Here is a 26,685-nt window from a genome sequence, read left to right as displayed (position 1 = left end):
TTTTCAGTATATAGTCTGCAACATTATCTCTTTTAGGTTTTGATTCCTTACAGAAAGCGATGTCTGCCTTTCATCCTCATTAACAGTTTGCAAGTACAAATAAAAGTCAGCTGTGGATGGAATATTATGACGGCTTCCTCTCTTCAGGACTTGATGCACTTACATGTAAATAACACTGAAAAAAAATCCAGACATTTGGTACTTACATATGTCTAATTGTCCAACATGTTGGATAAATATTATTTGAGACTCTTTTCAGTAACTTATTTCTGTGAAAGATAATGCCTAATCTTACTACATTTGTTATTTCAAAGTCTACCTAACTAAATTTGTTATTACAAGTGCAGAGTAGTGAGCAATTAATGCTTCATTTTGAGTCTTCTCAAATGGAATTAATCAGGCTTGCATTTTCTATATTGAAATTGTTGAAGAGAAGACTGAAAAGCTCAGAGCAGCTGCAGAATTCAGAAAGGACGAAGAGCTGAACTTGCACTGAAGATATGATATTGCCCCAGCTTTGCTTCCATCTGTGAATACAACATCTGCTTTTGAGGAAGTGAAATGAGAAACTGCATGAATCAATGTAAAGATGGTTTCTATGTCCAAGTGTAGTCCAAGGCATAGTATTTGTGAAAGAGCATTGACAGGAGGGTTCCATTGCTAGTAGAGCACAATTTTAAATTCGACATCATGATTAATGAGGAGGCTAAAGAAACAGATACAATGATTACGTTGTAATTAATATCCTTTCATGATAATTGCTAAGGTAAATGACATGTTACTCATTCACGTACTCACTAACTATCTAGCAACATCATACCTATATATATGTACTAATAAATAAAATGTGCATTGCCTCAACAATTTTAGAATTAATAATTAGAATATTTTTCTTTATATTATTTTAAGTAGTCTTCAATGCTTGTATACCATCCATTAACCTCAGGTAGCATTCACATTCTTGATTTCCATATGAAATACTAAATGGTAATGTGAAGGGGAAAAAAATGAAATTTTTAAAACTAGACCTGAAAAAATCCACCAAATATTGTCATCAATAGAAGACATTTTTGGTGATAATATCTTTTCTAAACAAGCATGCCATATAACAAATTTGTACTGAGGTGTTCAGTGTGACCCATGAATTCACTTTTGCATCAACAAAACCTTCCCTAAGCTGCAAAACCTGTCTTTAAGCTATTAGTCATCTGTACTGCTCCTCTCTGGAAGCATGGTCTGTATTCTCTTTTCCAGTGCTTAGTATTTGTGGAAAAAGTGAGATTTAATGGGGATGCATCTCTTTCTACTATGCACCACATCAACTTTCTACACAAACAAAGTCAGCTGGTGCTTCAGCCGTGGTTTCTCAGCCCATCTTGGGCAGAGTAGTTGGTTTGGAGGCTCCAGGTTGGGGACCAGCAATTAAAGTATATGTTAACAAAGAAAGGCACTATCCCAAGGACTTGACACAAGACTAAGCAAGCTTTGTTACAAAAGCTTAGTGTGGAAGGAATATAATGGAAGAAAAAACTGCATTTTCAGTTTTGCATCGTGCATTCAAAACAACTTCAAAGGCAAAGTTGCTCTTGGTTGCGTCCAACACTTATTACATATCAAGCATATAAAAAACATCACCATGGTTTAAAATGTGTTTACATGTGTGCACACACTGCAATCTCACCCTCCAGGGAACTACTATGTTTTCTTGAAAGTTTATAGCTCACAATTACCGGAGCCCAGTGACTTACATTTTCCTAGCAGATTTCCAGGAGGCCGGTTTTGACTGCTCTCTCTTGACGAGCCACAGTGTTCCAGCTCCCTTGTTAGACTGAAGACATGTATATATAAACAAGCATCTCCAAGGTTTCCCTAATTCCTTCGTGGAAGTGATGGGATATTGAAAAATGGAATAATGAGAAATTTCACCAGCTGAATGATTCACAATCATTTGTGCCTTTCAGATGGCCCAGCTGTTCCCTCTGGCAGAAAATGGGAGGGCCTGGGCTCAAATCTGTCTGGCATTGTGAATGATTGTTGAAAATGTTGATCTTGGTAGTGCAGCACTAGATGCTGAATTTCCATACTGAAAGAAGCCTGAAGTAGTATGCAGGGTCAGGAACATGAACTTTGTATTATCTAGGGTGACAGGAGGAGTGAAAGGGGCACAATAGTCATAGGTAGATATTTCTTTGTATTTGGAAACAAACATTTGTGCTGTCTATGAAAACCAGTTGATCAGATAGAGCACTTTCTCTCCGAAAGGCTTCCCATGTAACTCCATCTCTGTAGACTTCAGCTAGTACTTCCTTCCCTGGCTCAAATGATGGAAATTTGTCTTCTGTTTTGTTTCTTTTGCCTGAAATTTAATCTGTACACGCAAACCCTTGATCAAAAATGAATGCTAAAACAATTCTGCCACTCTCCTTTGCACGAAATAGTGCTTATTCACAGAAATATTCCTTTTGAAGTTGCTTTGTAGTTACCAGAGAAATACATAAGAATCCAGAGGGCTAAGAGATACTGTACTTGTTGAGTAAAGGCCATGTTCTGATGTCACCAGATATGGTATTTCTGAATAGTCTTTTATGCTGTTTTTTTTTTTTTAATTTCAGGGTTCTGCAGGAGTTAATTTTTTTTTTAATGAAAAGAACCTCAAGGATTCAGAGGGGTTTTTGAGAAAGGCAATTAAGAGTCCTAAAAACACCAGTGGAAAGAAATACTGATTCACTAAACAATGCAGTTTAAGACAGAAGACACAATTAACTGTCTGCATTTTCCTCCTAATATTCACAAGACATGAACAAGTATATCATTTCCAGAGTTTTTAAATAGCTACTTATTTAGATCACCAGAAAACGGCCCCATCCCACATAGGATGCAAAACCACGTGATTCACTATTAAATGAAGCTGTTCCAGATAAACTGTGAGCCAACTGACCCTGGAAATTTAGTACCCAAGTTGCGTGACTCGAAAATCTGTTCAAAGCAAGGCATGGCTGCAGGCCTTGACTGTTGTACTTTAGTAGCCATAGTAACACGGTCTCTGGAGACTTAATGCTAGTGAATTTTCCTTTATTTCAAGGAAGAGTAATAAGAGAAATGTGCATTGGAACTTGTTCTCTCTCTCTTTTTTTTTCCCCCTCCTCCTTATTTTTACTATGCCATGACCTTGACCAAAATATCTTTGAAGTATTTTCTGGCTGATTTTCTGCTATGAGACCAGGAAAAAAAAGTCAGGATATATAAAGGATCTTGCCAAAGGAAGTCCTATCTTCCTCAAAATATTTGCCTTCATTCCCAAAGAGAATCTCTTGACTTATAAAATTTCAAAAACTTCTTAATGGAAGGAACTGATAACTTTCATCTAACAGCTACTGCAGGCACCAGAATAATATCATACTTTCTTTGAACTGACAGATTAATTGTTTTTATGTTTCAGTAGCAGGTGCAGCTTTTCGTGAGTACATAATTGGATGTACATGTTTTTTCAAAAGAACACAGGCCCCTATCTGGTGCCAAGCTCTTTTTTTTCATTTGGGAAAAAAGTCCCACATGATTTCATTTTTTAAGTACAATGTAAAAAACTCATGTAAGTGTTTTTAAAAAGCCAAATACAAACAAACAAATGTTCACAATACATACTTAAGTCCGTCTCACATGTTTCAGCTATTATCCTGGATTAGAAATTCCATCTGTCATTGAATCCATATGGTTTACCAAATGTCAGTATAAAACCATGTATTTTTTTCAGATTTGAAGTCAGTTGTTTTTTGTTGTAAAACTTTTAAGGCCCATACTAATACTTTTGTGTATTTGTTTCTATGTGTGCATGTGACCCTCTGTGCATGTGTAAGAATATGCAATGTTGCAAAAAAAAATTTTAGGATGCAAGTGAACTTTGCTGATTGAAACATACTTGTTGTATGCAAAACAAATACCACCAACACTGACTTGTGGAGTTTGGTTAAATCCCCCCCTAAATGCCAGAGCCCCATTTAGGCTTTCCATTATTTCTTCTGAGAGGATTAAACTGAAATGACGAGAGCTGCCTTTATTCCTCTGTGCTGTGTCCTCAGTGCTCAGGGCAAATGTGCTTTCATTAGGGAACAAACTGCACAGGTATGAGGCTGGTCCAGGTCCTCTTTCCTGTTCCCAAGTTATCCATTACCCAGGCACAAGGCTGCTGTGGTCCTGACACAGCACACCTGTGCAGCCTCCTGTTCACTGGGAATGAGAGAAAGCTATTGCTGAAAATTTTATTTCAATAACTGAGAATGTTTAAAAATCATAAGTGGAGCCATATACTTGGTTGTGCTGTTTAATGTGAGACATGGTAACTTCAAACAAAAAAGCTGGGAATAGTTTTCACTCATTCTTGTGGACTGAAGCTGTCTATCCTACTCAGTCTCACAAGTCACTAGGCTTCTGGCCAGAAAAATGGAAAAATCTCTATGCAGTGTTACTGTAAAGGATTTCAGTATGGAGTTGTATTTGGTACTTGAGAGATTTATCTGAGAGGTTGGAAAAGGTAATTCTCTACTGATTTGCAATCACCATTATCCTCTTGGGGTGGGTAATGTGCTAACAAACACCCTCCTCCTTTTCTCCACCTGTGGTCAGTAGATAAGAAAAGTATAGATTCCAGCCCAGCTCTGACTCTATTAAGAGCCTTCTGTGTTACAGATGTTTTTTTCTCACTGAACTACAGTTTAAGGTAATATTGAGAAAGCAGAAGAATTTGCAGGCATGGATGAGACTCACTGGTATAAAGTTTTACTTGATATCCAGTTTGTCTTTTTTTAATGTGTCTGAAGCAGCAGGTTTCCCAGCTAAAATGAATTTAGAGACATGGAATTTGTGTTAATCCTCAACTGAGTCATGTGGCTCCATAAAAGTTGTTTTTGCACCAAAGTGGAGATTTTGCTTTCCCTGCTTGCAGTGCAAAGCATCTGATGTCTGCAGTTGGGGTGGTGAAAACCAGGGGGTTATTTAAGAGATATAACCTCAGGAGAGGACACCCGCATTTTGAGAACAAACTGAAAACAAAGCAGTAGAAGTCTGGAAATCTCTTCATTTACATACATGCTTCAAATCCACACTTGTTTCTAGCTTAACCTAAACACATGGCTCCTTGAACTTTTCCTCCACTTCTTCTCCCTCCCTCCCTCTCACCTCTTTCTTAATACCTCCTCCAGCCTCACAGATGTAGTTGCCAATACACTGATCTGAACCCTTGGAAAAACACGTGGTGCCATTTCCCTTTCCAATTTTTAGAAACTGTTGCACCTAGTCCAGCCTGACTCTAGCTCTGTGAAAAAAAATATGTAAAGAAAATCCTTCCTGCTTTCCACAGTGGGGGATCAAGTCTTACATTTTAAGGGTAGAGACTTATGTCATATGTATGTGTCTAGGCCTAAAGAGTACGTAGCAATATGTTGAAGAAGACCAATTTTTTGAATAGATGAATTTATCTCTTGATTCATACAAGCAATCCTTGACAAAAGCAGATATTCCTAGAGGAGCTGAAAAACTCCAGCTTGCATGCAGGACAGTGGAGGGTGCATTTTAAGGATGTTCAGCATGCTACTGTGTAGGATTCTTTGATAATATTAAGATCTTGGGGTCATTGTTTAAGCTTTTCCAGGTAGGGCTTGGTCTATTTGTTTGCATAGCTTAAGAATTTTTTTTAAACTAAGTACATTTCTTTCATTTTTTTAAATGTTCTTAACTTCTGCCTGGTCCAGTTTCATGGGCAGGACTAGAGGTCTTTCAAAATATGCACGGTAAGAGCCACAGACAAAAAGGAGCTCTCTTAAGTGTCCTACAGTTATCTTTCTGGAAAATTTTAGTCTGCCCAAATTAAAAGGCCTGCCAGATGTTCAAAATGTAATAAAATTCCTAGCATCACATAACTGATGGTTTCATTGTTGTGAAGACATGTCTAAAGAGACAAGATGCCAAAAATGCTTTCTCCTCTCCATTTGGTGTTGGAAATGTATATGACAGATACCATCCATGGAGGGCTCTCTCAGTGCAGTGAGAGGTGCAGATGTGAAGATGCAGAAATCTTGACATACCATCTTCTGTTTGGTGAGGTGCTGGGACAAATTTGGGCATTATTTAGAGCAGGAAATAGCACCAGCTGAGCAAGTCCTTGTGCTTGAAGAGTTGACAAGGGTAACTAGTATTCAACACAAGCACAACTAGGCAGAGATCACTCTTACTCTGCAGAGGATCTGTCCTGATGGACCTGACCTGGAGCAAAACAAGATTTGCCATTGACTGTTCTTACCATTGACTTATGGTTACTGTTGACCTGCTTGAACCACTTGCTGCTACAGTCATTGAAGGCTTTCCTCTACTTTTCTCAAGTCATTGTTTCACGGGTTGTTCAAGGCACAGAGCCTCTGGCCAAGTGTGGTCCCACGGGGCCACGTTTCCAAAGGTGCTCCACATTTATGATGGGAGCCAAACCTTCTGAGGAGGTCAGTCTATTGTGCACTGAACTCTTGAAATTCTGCCCACCATTGTCACAGTGGGAACTGCTTTCAAGCAGTCTTGGAAATCTGGTCCTTATTTAGGAACCAAAAAGAGAACCAAGCTCACAAAAGTATGTCAGTGTATCTGGTTACTGAGCAATTGAAAATCTGTCCTCACTGTGTTTCAGGATTAACTCAGGATTAATAGGCACATCAGTAAATTGAGAGTAAGGTGAAGCAAGGATTATAATAACATAACAGTATTTCAGCAACCAGCTATTTGAGCTGCAATTTCAAAAACCTCAAAACCACCACATGAAAGGATCTAGACTGCCTTGGAATGCAAGCCTGCTGGAGTAAAGATACATTGCGAAACGTTTATCAAGAGAGGCAAAATTAGTCAGTCCTCATGCAGCATGACCTTAATGTTTGCATCATGTATTTAATTTTTGGATTTGTATTTAATTTAATCCTCAGTTTTGGATTTATCTAGTTGTTTTCCTTGCATCACCAAGTGTGTAAGAGTTAATTTAGCTCTTTTCTAGATTAAACATTGTTTTATACCAATGAGGCATTTACTGCCTACATTTTACATTCATTGCATTTATGCAATTATATGCTATATATGTATTTTTATGGCAGCTTAAGAAAAAAGCTATACAAAAAAAATACAGATCCAGTTTTAAGTCATAGTTACAACAGCACGTGTATTTAATTTTCCCTTTGGCTATTATTATATTATATGTATTAATGCACATACATTCTAAGCAATTATTATAGAATATGTAGTTTTTAATTTAAAGGAAAAACAAAGTAGTTGACACTTGCTATTAAACTTTTAATTCTATGAATTAACGAGAAAATATAATTATGCAGACAATTAAGCAGACAATAAACTAGTAATGTAATGTGGTCATTATAATGTATTTAACTATCTTAACCTTTTTAGAAAAGAAAGAAAGCATGTTCCAGGTTGTTACTCATTTTCCATGGTAGGAAAGAATTTAGTGCCCAACTTTTTGCAGAGTGAGTTTTTCATTCCTAGGATATTCTTAAAATTATTACATTCATGCTAATTTTAGTCTTTATCTTCTAATTATCTTTTAAAGTATTTTATTTTCCTTTTTCAGTCACTGAATGGTTTTGCCTTGGTCGTGAGTGCAGATGGAATGATATTCTATGCATCATCGACAATTGTGGACTATCTGGGGTTTCATCAGGTAAATATATTGGGAAGTACTTAGAATACCCAGTCACTGACATTGTATTGACTTTCTTGTCAATATACATGTTGTCGATATCATAACTTCTGCTATTATTTTTAAATGCAGCACTGTATCTTGCTGCCTTACCCACCTTATCCTTCTACTGCTGGTCAGATACACACTTACTGAAATGAGGTTATTTTATTATGCCACCTCAGACTAATTTTTTTTGCAAATCTGACAGGTGATGATTTATTTCTTGTAATTTCCTTTTATAAACCTTTCGTTAGCAGAAACATGATCTGTATAAAACCAAGATTTAGCTAGAAGTTTCTTTTCACTTTCAGTATAAGATTCAGCTTTTCCACGCTGATTGTCTGTGTGTAATAAATATATTCTAAAGTCACAGAATAATAGAACCATACAGTTGGAAAGGACCTCTGGAGGCCATCTAGCCCAACCTCCTGCTCAAAACATATCAAGGTAGAGTAAGTTGATGCAGGACTGATCAAGCTTTGAGTTTCTATGACCCCTCTGGAAGACGTGTTCCAGTGTTTAGCCACCACGACTGTCATTTTTTTGTCTTAATTATTAAGTCCCAGCTTCCTGTGTTGCCACTTGTTGTCTGTTGCTTCTTGCCCTCTCACTTTGTTCTTCTGTGAAGAGTTGGGCTTTGTCTTCTCTTCCCCTGCTCATTTGGTTGAGGTAGACAGCAATATGTTCTTTCTGTGATTTTCCCTTCTGAAGGCTGAACAAGCCCTGTTCTCTCCTGAATGTGCTCCAGCTCTCTTAAGTGTCTTGGTAGCACACTCCTGGGCTAATTTTGATATGCTAATCTCTTTCTTTTCATGGGGTACCCAAAATTAAGAGTGAAATATGCCTTTGCTGAACTTCCTGAGGCTGCTGTCAGCCTATTTTTACAGCCCTGCAAGGAGCTGCCTTGCCCTCCCCAGCTGGTACCCTCTGCAAATCTGCTGAGCAGGCATTCTATCCCATGAGTCCTTTGTCAATAAATTAAAGAGTGTTTGTCCCAGCATAAATCCCTAGGGGATGCCACTAGTCCATCACTTGCCAATTGGATGTCTATTACTCACATTTACATGTGTACAAAAGAGCTAAGAATAGAAAAAATCATCTTAGGATGTGAAGGGAAAAACCAGATGTTGAGAAGTAGGGGCCTCTGAAACAACTTCCCTCAATCAAACTGCTCTGAAGGTGTCCTACACCTGCTATTATTTTAAGCAAAGTATCAATCTAAAGATAAGCGGCTACCCCCCTACAGTTCCTAATTAACCATTCCTTGTAATTGTTTCAGACTGATGTAATGCACCAAAACATATATGATTACATTCACGTGGATGACCGCCAGGATTTTTGTAGACAACTGCACTGGGCCATGAATCCTCCCCAGATGTTGTCTGGACAGCAACTACAGTCAGAAACAGGTGGGATTGTGTATGTTGATTGAAAACACAGGCACCATTCTACAGAGGTAGAATTGCACTCCACCTACGCCCGTGTCAGTACTGTGTCAGATTCTTCACTGGAAAGATGCCTAGTGGCCATTTACTTATGTTATTGTCTCAGAGATGGTATTTCTTCCTGGTCCTGGGCATTTATAAGGTAGAGGGTACCACTGCTGCTACAAAGTTGTTTCCTTTACTTTTCTCTAACTTGCCTACACCTATTCTTACATGCTCAGAATGAGCAGCATCAGTTCTTCATACTGCCAAGGTTTTGTTCACAAAAGATGAGGACATCAGTAGTCCTCTCATTCATGAAAAAGGTTTCTGTACAAAACCACTGTGGCAGCATCACTTTCTGCCATTTGTTTTCCCATGCTAAATGATGTAGACAGGAACCTTCTGAAGAAAAAGTAGGTTTGGCAATGCACTTTTTCCTCTGAGGCTATACTTCCCTAGGATGGGAGTTGGATACCTGCGCTCAAGGTTTCTCCTACATGAGGTATTAAGCTGAAACCACAACTACTTACAATTACCACAAGAACTTACAATTGGGTTGAGATTGTTAACTTCATAAAGCATTATTGGTCCCAGCAAAATTTCTGCATTTTACCAGAAGGTGAGGTAGTGATTGAGGAAATAAATTGGGAAGTATGGTCACTAGATGAGCAGGGAGAAACTTACAAGAAATCCTTCAGCAATCTCTATGAAGTTCTCAGGAGCATAGTTATGAAACTTTGGTGTAACTTCTTGCATTTCCTGTAAAATAGTTTCTGTGTTTTACAAGTCTTATAAATATCTGAGGAGCTTTGCAAGATTTTGTAGGAAGTATGCAGGAAACAAGCAAAACAACGTGCATTAATATTTCAAATAATAAGATTTGCAAATATTTGGAATTTTTGTCATAATGTATATTGCAGAGAATTTCAGGTCCTGAGTTCACAGTTTTCTATAAATACTTGTGTTTTTTGGGAAATATTTCAAAAACTGTGCACTTTTACAAAAAAAAACAAGGAGGCGCAACAGCTGAACATTAGCTAATCATCTACTATCCATTTTTTTTTTGTTTTTTTTCCCTAGGATTAGCATTTTTCCTTATTTTGTTCTCCCGTCTAATGTATTTTCTGTGATCTCTGATCTCAATACCAGCAACATCTGTTACCCTGTTTTGCATCATTAAAAATCACAAAAACTCAGGAAAGAAAGCCCAAATTTCTGAAGAAACTCACCCAAATCCCTTTGCAGGGCTTTTATTTTTCTTTTGGTAGAGCATGTGCAGATGTATCCATACATGACACCATTGAATATTCACCCATCCATAAAGCAATTTTTAGCAATTTCCATAACAGCTTCCTCAATTGGCTACAGATAATTTTCATTATTTCTTAGTGCTATCTGATATATGTTGCCTCCACTGTTCCTCCTAGGAGAAGAATATATTCTCAGTAAATTGTTCAAAGCACAAGAGAATGACAGCATGACAACAGATTATTCTTCCTTTTTAACTCGCTGTTTCATCTGTCGAGTTCGCTGCTTGTTGGACAGTACTTCTGGATTCCTTGTAAGTACAACTCCACTTGTAGGCATGACATAATGGATTTTAATTACTTCATATGAAAAATTCTTCAACATAAATATTGTGGAAATCCATGGATAGGATACACTTCTATTTTGCTGCGTACTAACAAGAAATACCTAAAGATAATTATTAATATGGGTAAAGAGTGATGAGAGAAAAGAAGGTTGTAATACTTGAAACTGAAAGACTTTAAAAACTTTTATGTTTTAAGCTATTTTCGACAGTATCTGTCCTCAATTTGTACTGGGCATAGCACAAGGGTGGCAAGTCTGAATTTCAACAATTAACATTTAAGCCCTAAGTATTTGCTTTAAGGAGAATGAAAAATAATGATCTGTTTTTTCCTTTTGTAAAGAATCCTTTAATAATAAAACCCAGAATTAGAAAGTCTCTTGCATGCTCCATACTAGGAATGGTTCATTTCTAGAAATCACTTCTTCACCATTTCCTTAGTAAAGACCAATGCCATTTCAACTTAGGGAAAGTCCAGCACATGCAAAGAAAATGAAACGATCAGCATGAGACTGGGAAATGCCAGTTCTGTCTCAGATGCTCATTTGCTGGAAGGCTATGGGTTTTAACAGCCATCATTTCTGTATCCCTGCTTTAATCTCATAGCTCTGGAAAATGCCTAACTCAAATGGGCTGATTTTTCACTGGGCATTTTTTGGTTGTTAATTGTTTCACTGAGAGGCAGTAGCTTGCTGTTAACTTGATCCCTGCCTTCTGACTACACAGACATTTGAGGCAGGGAGGGAGGGACGGCTCCTTCCAAGTTATGTGCTCCATATCTGGCTATCCTGGGCACCCATCTGCACAGTCCTTGGGTTGTGCCAGTCTGTATACTTCCCAGAGAAAGTGCAGAGTAAGGGGAAAGAAACTAAGAAACCATCTTGCTGGAGAGAACAGAGCATGGAAAAATAATAGATCCAGCTTCAGTGGTGTGCAGAGGAAACAACTCTTTGCACCACTGCACGTGGCCCATTTTGGTGAACAGAACACAACACAAACTCCTACTTCTGAGTACACAAGAGAGAAAAAAACTCAACCAGCCTCAAAAGTCTCTTCTTACTGGTGACAGAACCTCCACCCACCCTGTCTCTGAAATGGCATGGTTTAAATTATATGAAGAAACTGAAATTCCTAGTTTTAATCCCTGATTCAAAACTGAGTTTGGTGTTAAATAACACAGTCCATAGGTTGTATTAGTATTTTAAATGTTTGTACACTAAATGCTTAAGTTGTTGTTGGGTTTTTTTGTTTGTTTGTTTTGTTTTTAAATACCAGACAATGCAGTTCCAAGGCAAACTAAAGTTCCTCTTTGGACAGAGGAAGAAGTCCTCATCAGGAACAGTACTGCCACCTCAGCTGTCCTTATTCTGCATAGTGGTACCACTTCTGCTCCCTTCTGTGACAGAGATGAAGATGAAAAGCCTGCTTGTGAGGGCAAAACACAAAGCTGATGATGCAGCAGCAGCGAACACGAAGTATTTACAAATTAATCTTTTGGTGTTTAGTGAAGATTATGGGCTATTAAGCATGTAAAACCCACAAATTATGCTAAATATCTCTCCATTTTAAAATCCTTTCTTAGAAAAGTACATAATTTATCTGGATTTAACTATTGAATACAAAATAAATATAATACAATTACTGCAATATAACATAATAGAATGCAAGATGATGCAATATATTGTGCATTATTTATAATACAAGTATTATATTTCAATATATAAAATTTTATATTAGAAATGGAACATTAGGATATCTTTCTAACCTTCAGAAGTTGCCAACACAGTAAGCCAGTCTACTAGCTGTAAAAGTGGAAAAGAAAAAGTATTTTTACTGCGAGGCTTCTAATTGCAGTACCCTCTGTTGACACAATTCAACTCGGGCATTTCAGTAACAAACAAAGGAAAAGGAAAACTTCAGAAAGCTAAATGTGTGTGCGTGTGTGTGGGGGTGTTCACAAAGAGTCTACTGAGTTGTACTTGGTGTATGCATTTATCTTTCAACAGAAGTTTTATGAACACATAAGTTTACAATTGCACTAAATGGCTTGGGGGTGATCATTTGGTAGCAATCACAAAAGATCAGGACAGATTGTGTTCAGACTCATCTCCTTCCTAACACTTATTTTTGTTACTCCTCTATGACAGAATCTGTTGATGTTTGGGGCTAGGATCATATTTTCCCTTATTTGCTTAAATACAACCTTACAGTAATGAGTTCTATTGCTGTGAAGTAAAATGCTCATCAATAAGACTGAGAGTATCATAATTTGGCTTTTAAATAGATTATGCTTGCATATGTGTGGACTCACTATCCAGATGTATAATGTGGTTCTAGCACATAGATCCTTTTGAGAAGAACGAAATTGCTGGAAGTCTGGTACAATGGACTATGCAGGCGTTTGGAATAGATTTGGAAAGTAATTTCTGCTTGCTAGTTTTTCCAGCGGCCCAGATGAAATTAACTGATGATCGGAACTGAGTTCCTGATAGAGAGATGCTTTACTACCTGACTGGACAGTGGCCAAGACCTTGACAAGAATGAAGCAATCACTTATCTTCAGTGTTTCCTTCGGTTCAGGCCTGAAGCATGGTAGCCAAGGAGGGTGGACAGATTTACAAAGTCTTATTTTTTTTCCCCTGATGTTCTTAATGCAGGGAAGCATTTGTAATGCAGTGCTACAGACATTGCACCCTTTCCAAGCCCTGATTCAAGCATTTTAACTAAAGATTGTAAGAAATACATTCAATTCATATGATGCCTATTACAAATTGAAACCATGCTAATTCTTAAATGCATTGCTGGTCACTGTGATGTACATACCTCAAGCGTAACTTGACTAGGAAAAGCAGAATATTCACAGTATTTGTCTCAATTCCAGATGAAATTTATTTTTCCAGATATAGTAAGTCATGAGCAGAATATTCCTAAACATAACTATTCCTCTTAATTGAATACAGAACCTCCAGTCACACACCAGTTTGAGCAACCAAAGGATTCAGGAAAAAGATAATTATTTACTGTTAGTTACTACATGCTTAAACCATATGTCTTTGCTGGTCACTGGCTTGAAGATCGTATCTTTTGCAGTCTGTGATTCTACTGTTGTCGTTCACTGACAGGGAATTTTCTACATTTTCTGCCCTCTACAGCTCCAGTTCAAAAGGCACTTCAGGACTCTGTGAAGCAACAGAATTATATGGAAGAAACAATCACCATGAAGGTGCTGCCTTCACTAATGCATTGCAGATTGCTGAAAACCAAATCAAAGGTACTGCTAAGTATTTCTAGATTATATACAGTTTGTGGAAAAAGAACCTCATCTTTCATTTTCTCCTGATAGGTTTTTCAGGTTTTGGTCCCAATGCTTTCTTTATTCCTCTTCTCCCTAACACCTCCTCTTTTAAAAAATACAAAAAAATTGTCCACCTACCTCAAAAGATAGTACTGAATCAGTCTGTGATTTCAGAGAGGGCAGAAAATTTACAGAGAAATAAACTATCATGGTAAATAGTAAATAAATGGTAGTAAAAGAATACTCAACATATGCTTGCTTAAAAGTGGCAGCACTGAATTTCATAAGTTTATGCGAAAATCCTAATAATTAATAACAATATCTATCCCTCTTTGAGGAAAACTGGATGATATGTTACAAATGTTTGTTTTCCCCAAAGATTAGAGAACAGAGGAAAATTAGAATGCATTGTCTCTAAAACTCATGATGTGCCCACAGCTTTGACTCATGCTTTTCCAGAGCTTGGCTGTGGAAAATTATGAGAGTCTAGGCTCTATTTCAGATTTTACAAGGGATAAAATTTTGATGGTAAATCTACCCCACTGGGCAACTTCATCTTGAGCGGACTTGTACTCGTCCTTCTGTTGTATCTGCTGGAAATCTTTAATGTCTTTAAAACCATTCCTCTCTTACAGCTCCATTTTTCATGAACATTTTTATAGTACTACTACTACTGAGAAGAAAATATTAGAAGGAATGAGTAATACTGAAAAATCCTTGGTTACAGTTTAAGTGCCTTACTAGGCTTTTCAAATTCTGGTTTTAAGACGTAATTTGCTTCCTTTTGTGATATATTTTACCTTGTACTTTCCTATGCTCATGCTTCCAGGGCAATAAAGAAATCTTTGAACATTTGCAATTTAGGAGCAAAAAAATACTTAATACTGCTTGTATTAAAATCTGTTTTCTTTTGAAATATATAGCAAAGAATAATGGAGAAAACGGCATTTCTCTAGTCAAAGTACAAACAAATGAAGATCATTGGGTCTGGGTTCAAGCTAACACTCAACTTCTGTATCGAAGTGGTTGTTCAGAATATGTCCTTGCCCAACAGCAGATGTTAAAGTAAGTATACTTTCCAGTACCAAAAAGAAAACAAAAAGGAAAATGGATGTTTTCTTTTTGTATTAAATCTTTCAAAGGGCTGCAGTAACCTAAGAGAAGAGCTGAATGAGAAAAATTTAGTTTACCTATGATATGAAAAACTATTTCTGTCTTGGAACATATGAAATGACTGTTACAATCCTAAACAATATTTCTTTTCTTCTTCAGCCTTTTCTTCTTCTGAAGTTGAGAATACATATACACTAACACGGGAAGAAAATACTTGATTTTTAATATTTGACTTCCTTCATGTAAGAGAGTTGAGCTCATGGTTTTGGCTGTGTATGTGCAACATAATCTAAAGAAGAGTACTCATATTCATTGTACGCTTGTAGACAGATAAATCCAGTTGCCTGTAGGTTCAGTCACGGAGTGTAAAACTCACAGATTTGCATTCAGAGAGAAGTCCTTGGATGAGTTTTACCCTTTCCTCCCAAATGGGCTTTTCATCCTTCCCCATGGGACTGTCTGTTGCAGTTCCTGTGGGCCTTGCTGAAGTACCTCTTCAAGCTGGTCTGAGGGAAGAGATAAGAGAGTGCACTCAGTGAGCAGGGGTTTTATGCAGCCACCATCTGGCCAAGTGGTAGAAATGTGGCTGTTATCCCAGATTTTTTCCTTCAGAATGCCTTGCAGGTGGAAGAAATAAATGAAAAAAGTCTTCTTCTTCTCACTTCCAGAGGACATATTCCTTGCAGGCAGTGTATCTCCCAAGATCCACATGAACAGTAGGGGAGCTCCCATCTGAGGATGCTGGAACTTTTTACCTTTGCTGGGTTGGCACAAATATCATCTTGCTGTGTCAGGAAGTGAATTTCTATTAAGAAGCAGATTAAAAGGGGCTGTTTATTTTATTAGTTTCTCTACTTCCAAATTGTTTTTGTGTGATTAAGCATGTTTATTTAGTTACATTTTTGCTTTCAGAGTGCTTAAAATCCTTCCTTTGTGCTTGATCGTTCCCATAGACTGAAGTATTACAAGAGTTGACCTTGGTGATTATATTCAGTACTGTCTTAACCTGCAACAGCCTTTGTGTTTGCTACAGCTTTTTTTTTTTTGCTGCTGTTAAAACGTATGCTGTCTTCCGGGAAACATATATTCTTTTAGAGAATTTTCACTGGATACTATTGCACTGTAAAATTCTTCATTTGGGTGTTTGATTTTTCTGACGATTGCATTTTGTTTAGTCCTGTGCTTCCTAATTTGACCATTTTCTGAGAAGCATGTTCGGCAGCAAACTTGTATCAGACCATTTGCATCTTGTCAATAATAAATATAAGAATATTTAGCAGAGGACTAAAAATATTTAATGCTTCATTAAAAGAAAAAAAAAAAAAGACAGAGAAAATATTCTTCTTTCATGGTGTACATTACTACAGTGGGATGTTCGTTCTCTCTTTGTAACAACAGGGACTCCCTCTACTGGAAAATCCTTTTCTTGCACATTCATTTGACAAACAAGAAAAAAGGTCTATTGTGAACTAAGAAAAAGCCTTCTAAACCCCTTAGTAGCTCTTCAGGTTTTCATTTACAGTTTGCTTTGAGATGTCTGCTTCTTGTTTGGAGAGGGATGAGGTGGTTTCAGAGCACTTGATCCCGCAGAGCAGGGAATCAGCACATGAGTGAATTCAAGACCTAAATCTTAGGATTTGGACCCCAATTCTGAAAAACAGCTGCTTTGGGCATGGAAGTGCTCAGGCAACACTCTCTGCCAGTGTTCCTCTTTAATGTTGAGTACTTCAGCTGGAGGTCATGGAAAATTTATTCACTGGCCATCTTAGAAAACAAAAGGCAACATAAATTAAGTTAGACATATGAAACAAACCTACAGCCAATATGAACATCTGTGACTATTTGTTTATTAATTTGGGCATTTAATTTCCTCTCAGCTGTGTTCTCGCAATGTAAGACCTCCACAGTTCTCCTTCAAATAACTCTGATCAGAAAGCTCTTATGTGTCCAAATATATGTCATTTAAGATACCACTTGTATTTTATCTCTAGAATTTTCTACACACAAATATTATTTAGATATATTTTAAGGGAAGAACAAAAGTGTAAGGGAATTACTGTATTACAATATTTAGGTCTTTATTGAACCGTGTGCCTGAAATGGAAGAGCAATGCATGAATTCAAATGAACCAATGCCTCAGAAAGTCAGCTGTGCACACACATTGACACCCAGATGCAGGGACACTCTTTTGTTCTCTCAAGCAAATGAAAGAGAGTGCAGAAGAGTGTGAGAGTCCCGTCTTGAGGACAATGTATGGCTTGTAACGCATGTTGAGCCACTCTGTATCCCAGAAAACAGCCATTTAGAAACCTCTGATTGACTGACTTCTTTCTTCTGTTGCTATTGAAAGGGAAGAAGATGAACAACTGAAAATACTAAGTGGTTTTGCCAGTTTGAAAGGAAACCTGGAGGGCCTTTCCTATAACAGTGCCATTGAAACTCTGGGCCAGTGGAAGCATCTTAACTGGGCAGCAGTGAAGAATGAACAAGATAATGTAAAAGTGAAGTTTGAGCCTCATACTAATGGTGAGTGTTTTACGCAAGAGGAGCCTCTCAGTTCTAACACATCCGTTTTGGGCATTCAAAACAACTGCACCACAAACAGTAGCTGGACTTTAAGAAACTCGAGTTCTTGTTCTATGAGCCAGAGAATGAACACGTGCCCAAACAGAAGAGCTGGATCATTCTACAATAGAGACCAAAATTTCTTAAATTTGGCATCAACTTGTCCTTCCCACTGGGGGAGCGCAGAAAACGGCCAGTCTTACTCGGGGCTCCCACAGCGCTGTGCAGAGAGCTATGGGACAGACCATCTGAAGCTGCAGAGACCATTGATATCCTCAGAGTCTCTCTATGACACAGCCATTCCCTTGGAGATGCCCATCAAAACAGAGTATGACTCTGATTCTGAAAACATTGCTGATAACTACCTGCTTTCGCAGAGCCGAGCCTGGCTGGATGAGAGCGGCTCGGTGAGAAAGCAGGTGTCCAGCTATCCCAACAGAATGCACCTCAAAACAGAACCGGACCTCTGCGAGCCAGCCTTGCCTTGCCAGAAGCCAAGGCACTGCCTTTACACACCCCACAATTGGCAATGCATCATAGCAAATCACCCCAACAACCTGAACTTGAACAGAGCGTGCAAGGGTTCACGGAACAAGGAGGTGGCCCCATTTTGCCCTCAGAACTCCTCCGTGTGTTTGGAAAGCATGCCTGACCCGCCACACACAGCTTGCTACAGCCACTTCTACAGCCCCAGCCCAGGGGAAGAGAAAGAGCAGATGAATGAGGTGTTCAAAATGCCATGTGAATTTAAAAACCCCTGCTTGGTTCAAGCAATTAAGCGTGAGCCCCTGGATTCTCCACCATTGCCCAACAGTGGACAGAACAGAGTACACGTGAGCTTCCCTGAAAATACATTAGCAGGTCCTGTGCCTCATAAAACCACTGAATGTACATTTTTGCAATAGATTTTATAACATTTGAAATATTTATAATGTTAAAAGCAAGAAGTTGTAGATTCTCTTCCAGTTGAGTTAAATGACTTACTAAAATCAAAAGCCAGTGGAAAGATTTTGAGAGAGTGTGTGTGTGTGTGTGTGTGTGTGTACCTGTGTGTGAAAAGAAACAGACACAGGTACACATATCCTATCCCCTGCTACTGCCCTTTTTTTAGTGATCTTTGGAAAGAGGAAAGAAAGATAAAACCTCAGGCACAGAAAAATAATCATTACTTGCTGCACAGGTATACCTGATCATTTTTCTTTATCACCTTTCCTCTCTTGTCTACAGTTCATTAGCAAGGTCTAGAAATTTCTGTTTCCTGTGTTCTGTTTGTTTTTCTCAAGCTGATGTGATGCCTCTGTGCAAATCAAAAATGTTTATGGTCTTCAGTGTGGCAAAGTGCCATAGGAGTTTTTGCTTTATAATTATTTTTCTACTCTTATAAGAAGGAGCAGCTATTCCTTCACCCCAGCATTAAATTAATGGCAACAGGAAAAGGCTTCCCAACACAACTTTTTAATTTAAAAGGACTGCATTAGTAACAAAAAACGACTCGCATAAATGCATTAGAAATTATTTCACTTCAAACTGAAGTTACTCCTAAGTTTCTTGATAACATTATTGTTTTAGAATCCATATTTTTCCATTTCACTGCTATCAGCCTTTCATGTTGCTGCTGAAAGACTGAACAATGGGATGTAATCCACTTCTATAAATGAGTTACACAATGCTCTTAAGTATATGTGAGAACAAAGTATTTTCTGATTATTTTCCTTGCTGTTACTTGTAACATCAACAAAGGAAATGCACTTTTTCACTTCATGGTATTTCTTTGACTGACAGCAGCTTGTTAGATGCTGTCACCTTACATCAAAACCAAATCCCACACTAAGATTATTTTCAAAAACATCCTAGTTTCAATCCCAAAAGAAACCCTTAATCTCACTGAGAGGTAGATGTACACCTTTCAAAAGCACTTCAGTGCACTTTAGTGCTTTTGAAAACAGAGTGTATACTTTTCTTTGAACCCAGACAGCAATGTGTTTCCACAACAAAAAAAATAAAGTTTTTTTTTGGGTTTTGTTATTGTTGTAGTTTGACTCCTGCACTAACTTTTGTTTTAAAATTGCACTATTTCCACTTTATATCAACTTCACCTATATAACAACCACATCATTTAAAAAAAAAGCTTAGATGTATGTATATGTGCTTTTTAAAAGAAGCCCTGTAATGAATGTTTTCTTTTTCAAAATGTTATAAATAATTATAATGTTTTCTTTTATCTATTAGTCACGAAGGGCATGGCTTTACATGCCATGTAAATCTGCCATGCCAGATGAGTGGCATAAAATTCTCCCAAATGCTTTAAATATGTGAGATAAGTGAAGTTTTCAGGTAGTGCAATGGTTCTGCACCTGGGAGGCTGCTCTTCTCCAGGAAGACTGACCATCTTTTCTGGTAGAATTTACTGCCTGTACCTTAGAGTTGGCAGGTGTAAAGATATACATTCTCTGCATGCTAGTGCTTATAAACTGTGGTATGAAATGTTGCACACTGGACAGTAAAGAGGGGCAACAACATCTTACTCTATCTTGGGTTAAATCTGTCATAGTCCAGTTGACCATATCCAAGTGATGAGAATGTTTCTTTTTTTGTGCCCGAGGTACATCAGCTCCCTGTTGGCACTATGCTGCCTCTTGTTTGAGACAGTCTTGATATCCTTGCTTTAATACTCCTGCCAGTGGTTGCAATGCAATATCAGACCCTGTTCTGAAGTGAGACCACAGTGGTGGAATTTACACTGCTCTTCAGCACACCACTGTCCACATCACAGAAATTCAAGCCAAGCTGCAAAAATACTTGTGGGCAAGCAAACTTGTTCCTTATGCACAGTGAGGCTGCCATAAATCAGTGTTCCTGCATAACCTCTGCCTCACTGATTCACTATCTACATAATTACAAGCAGCAGTTCTTTAGACTCTCACAGAGTTGCTGTCAAAGTCCTTTGCTTGGCTTGCAGCAGTGTCACTGCTTATGTGCTGGTGCCAGACACTTTATTGTGGGCCTCAGAGCTGCTTGTAGGGTTGTGCTATGAACCCTGCAATGTTCTCCAGTCCAGCTCCCTGTGCAGCTGCCTGGCAGAAACGAGATGATGGGGAGACATGGTAGTGTGGGAATAGATAGCTGGAGTTCGGTTTCACACTGCCTTGCACTTTGTCACATCACTTGCATTGATGAAGTGTGACTGTAAAACACTTATCTTCGTCTGGACATGCTGCATTTTGCACAACAGGAGTGGTCACACCAGGTGCAACTCTGTAGAGGACTATGCCACCAGAAGCCTTGTCTGTGCTTAGACATATTACCTGCTGTGACTACAGTGGGAGAGCTATACCAGCCAGGTTTCTCTCTTCAGTACAGAAGCAATTTGTACTAAAACCAGAAATTCTCTAATTGCAAAATTAATTCTTTTTTGTTGACATAACTCTATCTGCTCTCAGGCTTTCCTGGCACATATCAGTTAGAATTATTTTTCTCATGTTTCCAAGAAACCCAGACACATTTTACACATCTTGATCGATATTATAGAGGTAGATGAAGCTTCTGCATGTAAGGGAATGTAATCCGACACATGAGATGTAATGGGCTTCTAGGTGGGTGGATGAATGTGTGACTCAAAAGTGAGGCATCATATTCTGACTCCCTGCTGTGTAAATGCAGTCATGTTTGTTTCCCTATTATTCCATAAAGTCTGAAGCCAAGAAAAACACACTTATCCTGCACATCACATTTGATTTTAGCCCATTTTTTGTGACTGAGTTCTCATTTCAGGTCTCACATTAAAAAAACATGGTATCAGTAGAATTTCTTCTAGTCTAAATTATCACACATGCAGTACAGCAATCTCCCAATAACTGGGCTTATGAAGAGATCAGCATGTCTCCTTCTGGACAATTGCTAAACATTGTTGGTAGCAAACAAAGACCAGTTCCCTTTAAGTACTTGGAAAGAACAGAGGAAATAAATGCTTAAAATAATCTCTTGCCACATGTGTTTAAGGCACAGATCTGCCTTCATCCTCTCCCCATGATACGTGCTCTGAGTGGGGATTGCAATCTAACATTGCATTGTACCCTGTTAAATTACCACTGATTTAATCTTATAAAACTTTTTTGTATGCAGATATTAATGACCCCCTGGCACTGATCAGCAAATAGGATGAAAGAGCAGTTCTTTAAAATGGTTACATTTTCTTAGTGGTTGTTGCTGCTTTGGTATTATTCTAAAAACTAGCACTGAGAAGTGGGAATTAGCTTTTAGCCTTAATGAACTGGTATTTGTATCCCTGCAGCACAACCCAAAAGTCTATTTTAGGAACCTCCCAATGCATTTATTGTAGAAACAATAAAAAATTATTCTTGTAGAAGAAATGCCTAGTCAAATGGTTGCCTCATAGGAACTTGGAGCATTCAGGCTGAAAGAAATGCCTGACTGATAATAGCATTTAAACTTCCTCAGCCATAAATACTCCAGAGGTTGAGAAAGAATGGACTCATGAATTCCCTGATCTTTGAGGAGGGTATATTTTGGTATGGAATGTGAGCAGCTTGAAAAGCTGTGAGAAGGTGTCACTCCCTGGGTTATTACTTGGTCCACAGATAGCAGAGATTATTATCAGTGCTAAAGCTGATGATCAAGGTCCTGAATTTACTGAGAACATGACCTGATTTCAGCTGCCAGTGGACAGCTGTTGAGCACCATACAAAATGCTAGTCCAACACCATTGAAAGCTACCACTTTTACTGAGAAACAACGTGATTTGAGCTAGGGGTAAGCTTGAACAGCAAAAAGAGTGGATTTTTCCTGCACTTACATGGTGAGTGAAACTGGGGCAGACCTCCACTGTGGGTAACACTATAAATAATTTACACTGATTTTAAAGTCTTTGGATACCGAAGTAAACTTTTGTTTCAAAAATTCTGAGTGAGGGCAGCACTGTGTGAGTGGTAAGCTTGTTTTAGCTGTAAATTCACTGCAGGAAAGACTAACTTCCTACTCTTTGACGTAACATATTAATGCAAAGTTTAAATGTGTGGTTTACCCTCCCTTCACTGGAACAGTCATATATTCTTAAAGTTCTTACATCTGAGTCTGCTCTGGGTGGTATAAGGAAGTCTGACATTTGAGCATCAGTCAGTTCAGCAAGACTTTAGGTGCTGATCCTTTGATATGGTATTAAGATCAACAGGGCATGTGCAATTCTTCCGGAAATTCCTAGTGCTTAAAAAATTTAAGAGGCAACAAGCCTGAGGCAAAGAATATTCTGTGGGATAAGATCAGTTTCTTTGGCCTAGAAGCTTTTCTTAACTCTTTGTGTTGAAGCCATACTGGAACTTAAACAGGACAGCCTCATCCGCTGTAGTTATTTCAGGAAACACAATATTTTGTCTTAAAAAGGTGTTAAATTTTAATTAAAATAGTTAAAAGGCATGCTTTCCCCTACCTATGCACATATATTGCCTTAGGTAGTGGTAAAAAAAATTAACATACTTTTTTTATTTCATTTGAGTGTCACTTAACCAAGAAAACCAACCTCAGAACGACAGATGTGTAGACCCATTCTATTTTTTCTTGCCTTCCCGATCTGCTTGTTTTCTCTCTTTCTCTCTACCCTCTTAGGGTGTAAACATTCAAAATGGAAATACTTTTCTGATCATACTGAGACAAAAATCCTAAACCTTAACTAGACTGTAGAAAATTTGTCACTAGAGCAGGAGTTTCTTTCCTTCGAGTTTCTTCTTTTAAATCTTGCCAACTCCTATGAGAAACTGTGTGTCACAGCTGAAACATGTGTCTGTAACATGTAGAGAGCAAAAGATTGTGCAGGTGGCCACACTCAGGATGTAGTCACAAGGCTTTTATCCAGCTGAAGGAGATTCACACCAGGGCTGCAGCGGGTAGCTTATGTTCATAGGCACGACCACCCTGACAAACAGATCTTTGTCACATTTCAGTGACATCTGGCGTGTTCTTGTCACTATGAAGACATTTCCCTATCGGGCCTCTGAACAAAGTCATCAGGGGCAGGCTGAAATATATTCTAAACACACAAAGTACTTTTTAAAAAAGCAACTCAAACGTCTGGAGATCCAAGCACTTGGTTGTGCTTAGGCAAAGATGTTGTTCGAGTGGAATTTTAGAAGGAAAGTAAAAAAAAGAAATTTACTACAAATTTTGGGGAGACATATATTGCCATCAAGGTGTAATTATTCTGTGACTACAGCATTAATTCTTCATTCACTGTTAAAAATCCTGTGGTCTGAAATCACTTTTTTTCCCCCTGTAGAACTGGTTTTGTAATTTTTCAGGTTAAAAATAATTTCTTGGAAACAAGGACTGAGTCATTTCAGTGCTAAGATGCATTACTCAATCAGACTGAAAACATCATTCTAGGAGGCATGCTCCTGTTCCTTTCCTGGGGCTAGTTTTCCAAACTGGCAAATTCTGTGTGTGCATTAAGTCTCTCGCTGGTGGTAATTCTGTAGCTGATGCTCTAACTATGCAGTCTGAAGTTTTTCAAGATTTCCTTGATGCAACAGGGCTCCAGGGTCAGCTCCAGTTTCACATTTGTACTGGTAGAATTATGGCAAAGAAGGACGTGGCAAAAGGCAATAGAAAGAACATCAGCTGCTTGTCTAGTCTTATTAATTGTATTTTTAAAAAATCTGTTCAGTTTCTGGTCTAGAGCTCCTCGTTTTACACCACAAAGGGGGGTGAGCTCTCCCTTCTGAAGGTCTTTCTTTTATTTTCTTTTTCTTTTTTTTTTTTTTTTTAGGGTTTTGGACCATGTGTATCCTCCTTGTGTTGATTCAAAATGTGAAATAAGGAGAGGCAAGCATTAACTGTTGTAGGGTTTTTAAAAAAATTTTGTCTGTCTAGAAAGAACTTCAAAAAGGAAAAGTTATCTCAGTTCTCAATAACAGTATTCAGTTTTGTTTCTACTCTCACCATAGCTAAGAAGATTCTTCTCTGCATGGTCAACAAACTTCTGAAAGGGTTCTTCCTCACACTCTCTCCCCACTGAATTCCTTAAGAAAACCAAAGAACACTTTCATCCTTAACGTTAAAGTCAATTCCCTTTCCTCCTTTAGCTTTTTCACCTTTTTGATTGCATAGGATGGTACATTTTGGTCTCCATCCTTTCTGTTTTCTGTGTCTGTAGCTTTATTTCCACTTCAGGCATACTTTAAAAGTTTTGCCAAAAGAACAGTGTTAGGCAGAAGTGCGATCCCACATTTCTCCCCCCTCCTTAATAAGATGGAGGTACTGATTAGTAACAACTGTACCCCCAAAACCAGAAAAGAGGTCACTCTGCTGGTGAAACATCCTTTCTTCAGGAATCTGTACTGCCAAGAAGCTCCTAGCTACCACCAGCAGTTTAGTGCTGCAAAGTATGTATACAATGCCAAATCCTTTTTTCTTTATACATGGTCTCTCTTTCAAAAATCAAGGAACTAATTTTCACCTTTTTTTCTTCTCTCATTTTTTTCTACATGGGTTTATTCTTTCACTGTGCAATTGCACTTTTAATTTGCAATATTTTTTTCAATTAAGAAGGGTATGGAAACATTACATGACATGTACAGTGCAGTGCTTTCAATTAGTCCATTTTAGATTTTCAGATTAGAACCACAAATAAATATCAAGCATTTTAATGTGACTCCATGTAAAAGACTGACTGTTACAGAAATGTCCAGGTATCAATTAACATCATCAGCAAAGGGGTATAATCTGCCATCACACTCCACTTACAGTCCTGTATTAAAAGTGCCACTCCTGCTTCTCCTGAAGAAACACAGTGGAGGACAGGACTAACTCTTAACAATCTGGTCTAGAGGAAGGTGTCTCTGCCCATGGCAGAGGGATTGGAACTGGATAATTTTTAAGATCCCTTCCAACCCAAACCATTCTACAGTTCTATGATTAACAAACAGGTACACAGAGTTCTGCCAACAGTTTTGGTCTATTTGGCATCCCATGATCCCCCAAAACTTTTTTGGGGCGAGTGTATTTCTGGAAAGAACACTGCAACCACCCCAGCACTATTTCAAAACGTTCTAAATGATGCAGGTAATGCCTGCACTGGGGCATGTGACTGAGGCACGCATGCTGCCCATCTGGGGAGACAAGCAGCAGACAGGTGCAGCTCCAGCCCCAGGGAAGTCAACCCAGGGAATCTTGTGGGATCACCTCTCGTAATGTGTAACCCAACCAGCACCACTGGCCGTGCTGCTTCGTGCATAGGAGTATCATAGGTGTCATGGTATATCACTAATATACCTGTAAAAGATATTGTGGCTGATTCAAACCAGGCAGTGACCTGTGGATTTGACGTTCTGGCATGTTGTTTAAACCCGGTGCACTTTTCTGTTGTGTTTTGTACTGTCTCCTCAGCCTGCTCTTAGGAGGAACTTTCAAGCGTACTTCTTAAATTATATTTTACATTTATTACAAAGCAGAAGCATAAAGCTGAGACATTTTAAAATAAAATGTTTGCATTTAAATTAAAAGTGCTGCTGCTGTGTGTGTTTCTTGCCCCTTCCCAATACTGGGCCTAGTAACCCCCTTGCAGTGGGCCCAGCACTCCCTGGCCTCAACTGGTTCCAGTATTCCCTCTGGACTTGTTCCAGCATCTGCCTACCCTGGCTCCCTCCCAGTATTTGCTCTGGATTGGCCCCAGTACCCACCCTCAACCTGAACTGGTCCCAGTAGCCATCCCAAAAAGGTCCAGGGACCAACCCTGGTCTGAACTGGTTACAGTATCCCTCCTGAACCGGTCCCAGCATCCTCTCCTTGAAGTCCTCCCGGGGTTCCCCCTGAACTGGCCCACTATCCATGCTGGCCTCGTCCGCCGTTCCCTCCCGGCCTGGCCGCTCCCGGTTTCCTCCCTTGGTGCAGGGGTAAGAAGGGATAGGGGCGTGGGCTGGGGATGGGGGCGTGGCCTGCTGCCGGGCGCGCGGCCCGACGCTAGCT

At 38.7% G+C, this 26,685-nt stretch overlaps 1 protein-coding gene across 1 annotated transcript in view; it reads left to right on the top strand.

The window, feature by feature from the left end:
- Positions 1-21,601, top strand: part of AHRR (aryl hydrocarbon receptor repressor) — an 84,464-nt gene extending 62,863 nt beyond the window's left edge. Inside the window, exons 5-11 of the mRNA XM_014875174.2 lie at positions 7,610-7,699; positions 9,000-9,129; positions 10,575-10,708; positions 12,014-12,213; positions 13,891-14,009; positions 14,957-15,098; positions 17,498-21,601. Of these exons, the coding sequence (XP_014730660.1) occupies positions 7,610-7,699; positions 9,000-9,129; positions 10,575-10,708; positions 12,014-12,213; positions 13,891-14,009; positions 14,957-15,098; positions 17,498-18,617 (1,935 nt within the window). The 3' untranslated portion in view covers positions 18,618-21,601. The remainder of the gene's footprint in view (positions 1-7,609; positions 7,700-8,999; positions 9,130-10,574; positions 10,709-12,013; positions 12,214-13,890; positions 14,010-14,956; positions 15,099-17,497) is intronic.
- Positions 21,602-26,685: the final 5,084 nt, after the last annotated feature.

Source organism: Sturnus vulgaris, chromosome 1 (assembly GCF_052056855.1).
Source record: "Sturnus vulgaris isolate bStuVul1 chromosome 1, bStuVul1.hap1, whole genome shotgun sequence".
Lineage (NCBI taxonomy): Eukaryota > Metazoa > Chordata > Aves > Passeriformes > Sturnidae > Sturnus > Sturnus vulgaris.
This window is presented reverse-complemented; position numbering and strand designations above follow the sequence as displayed.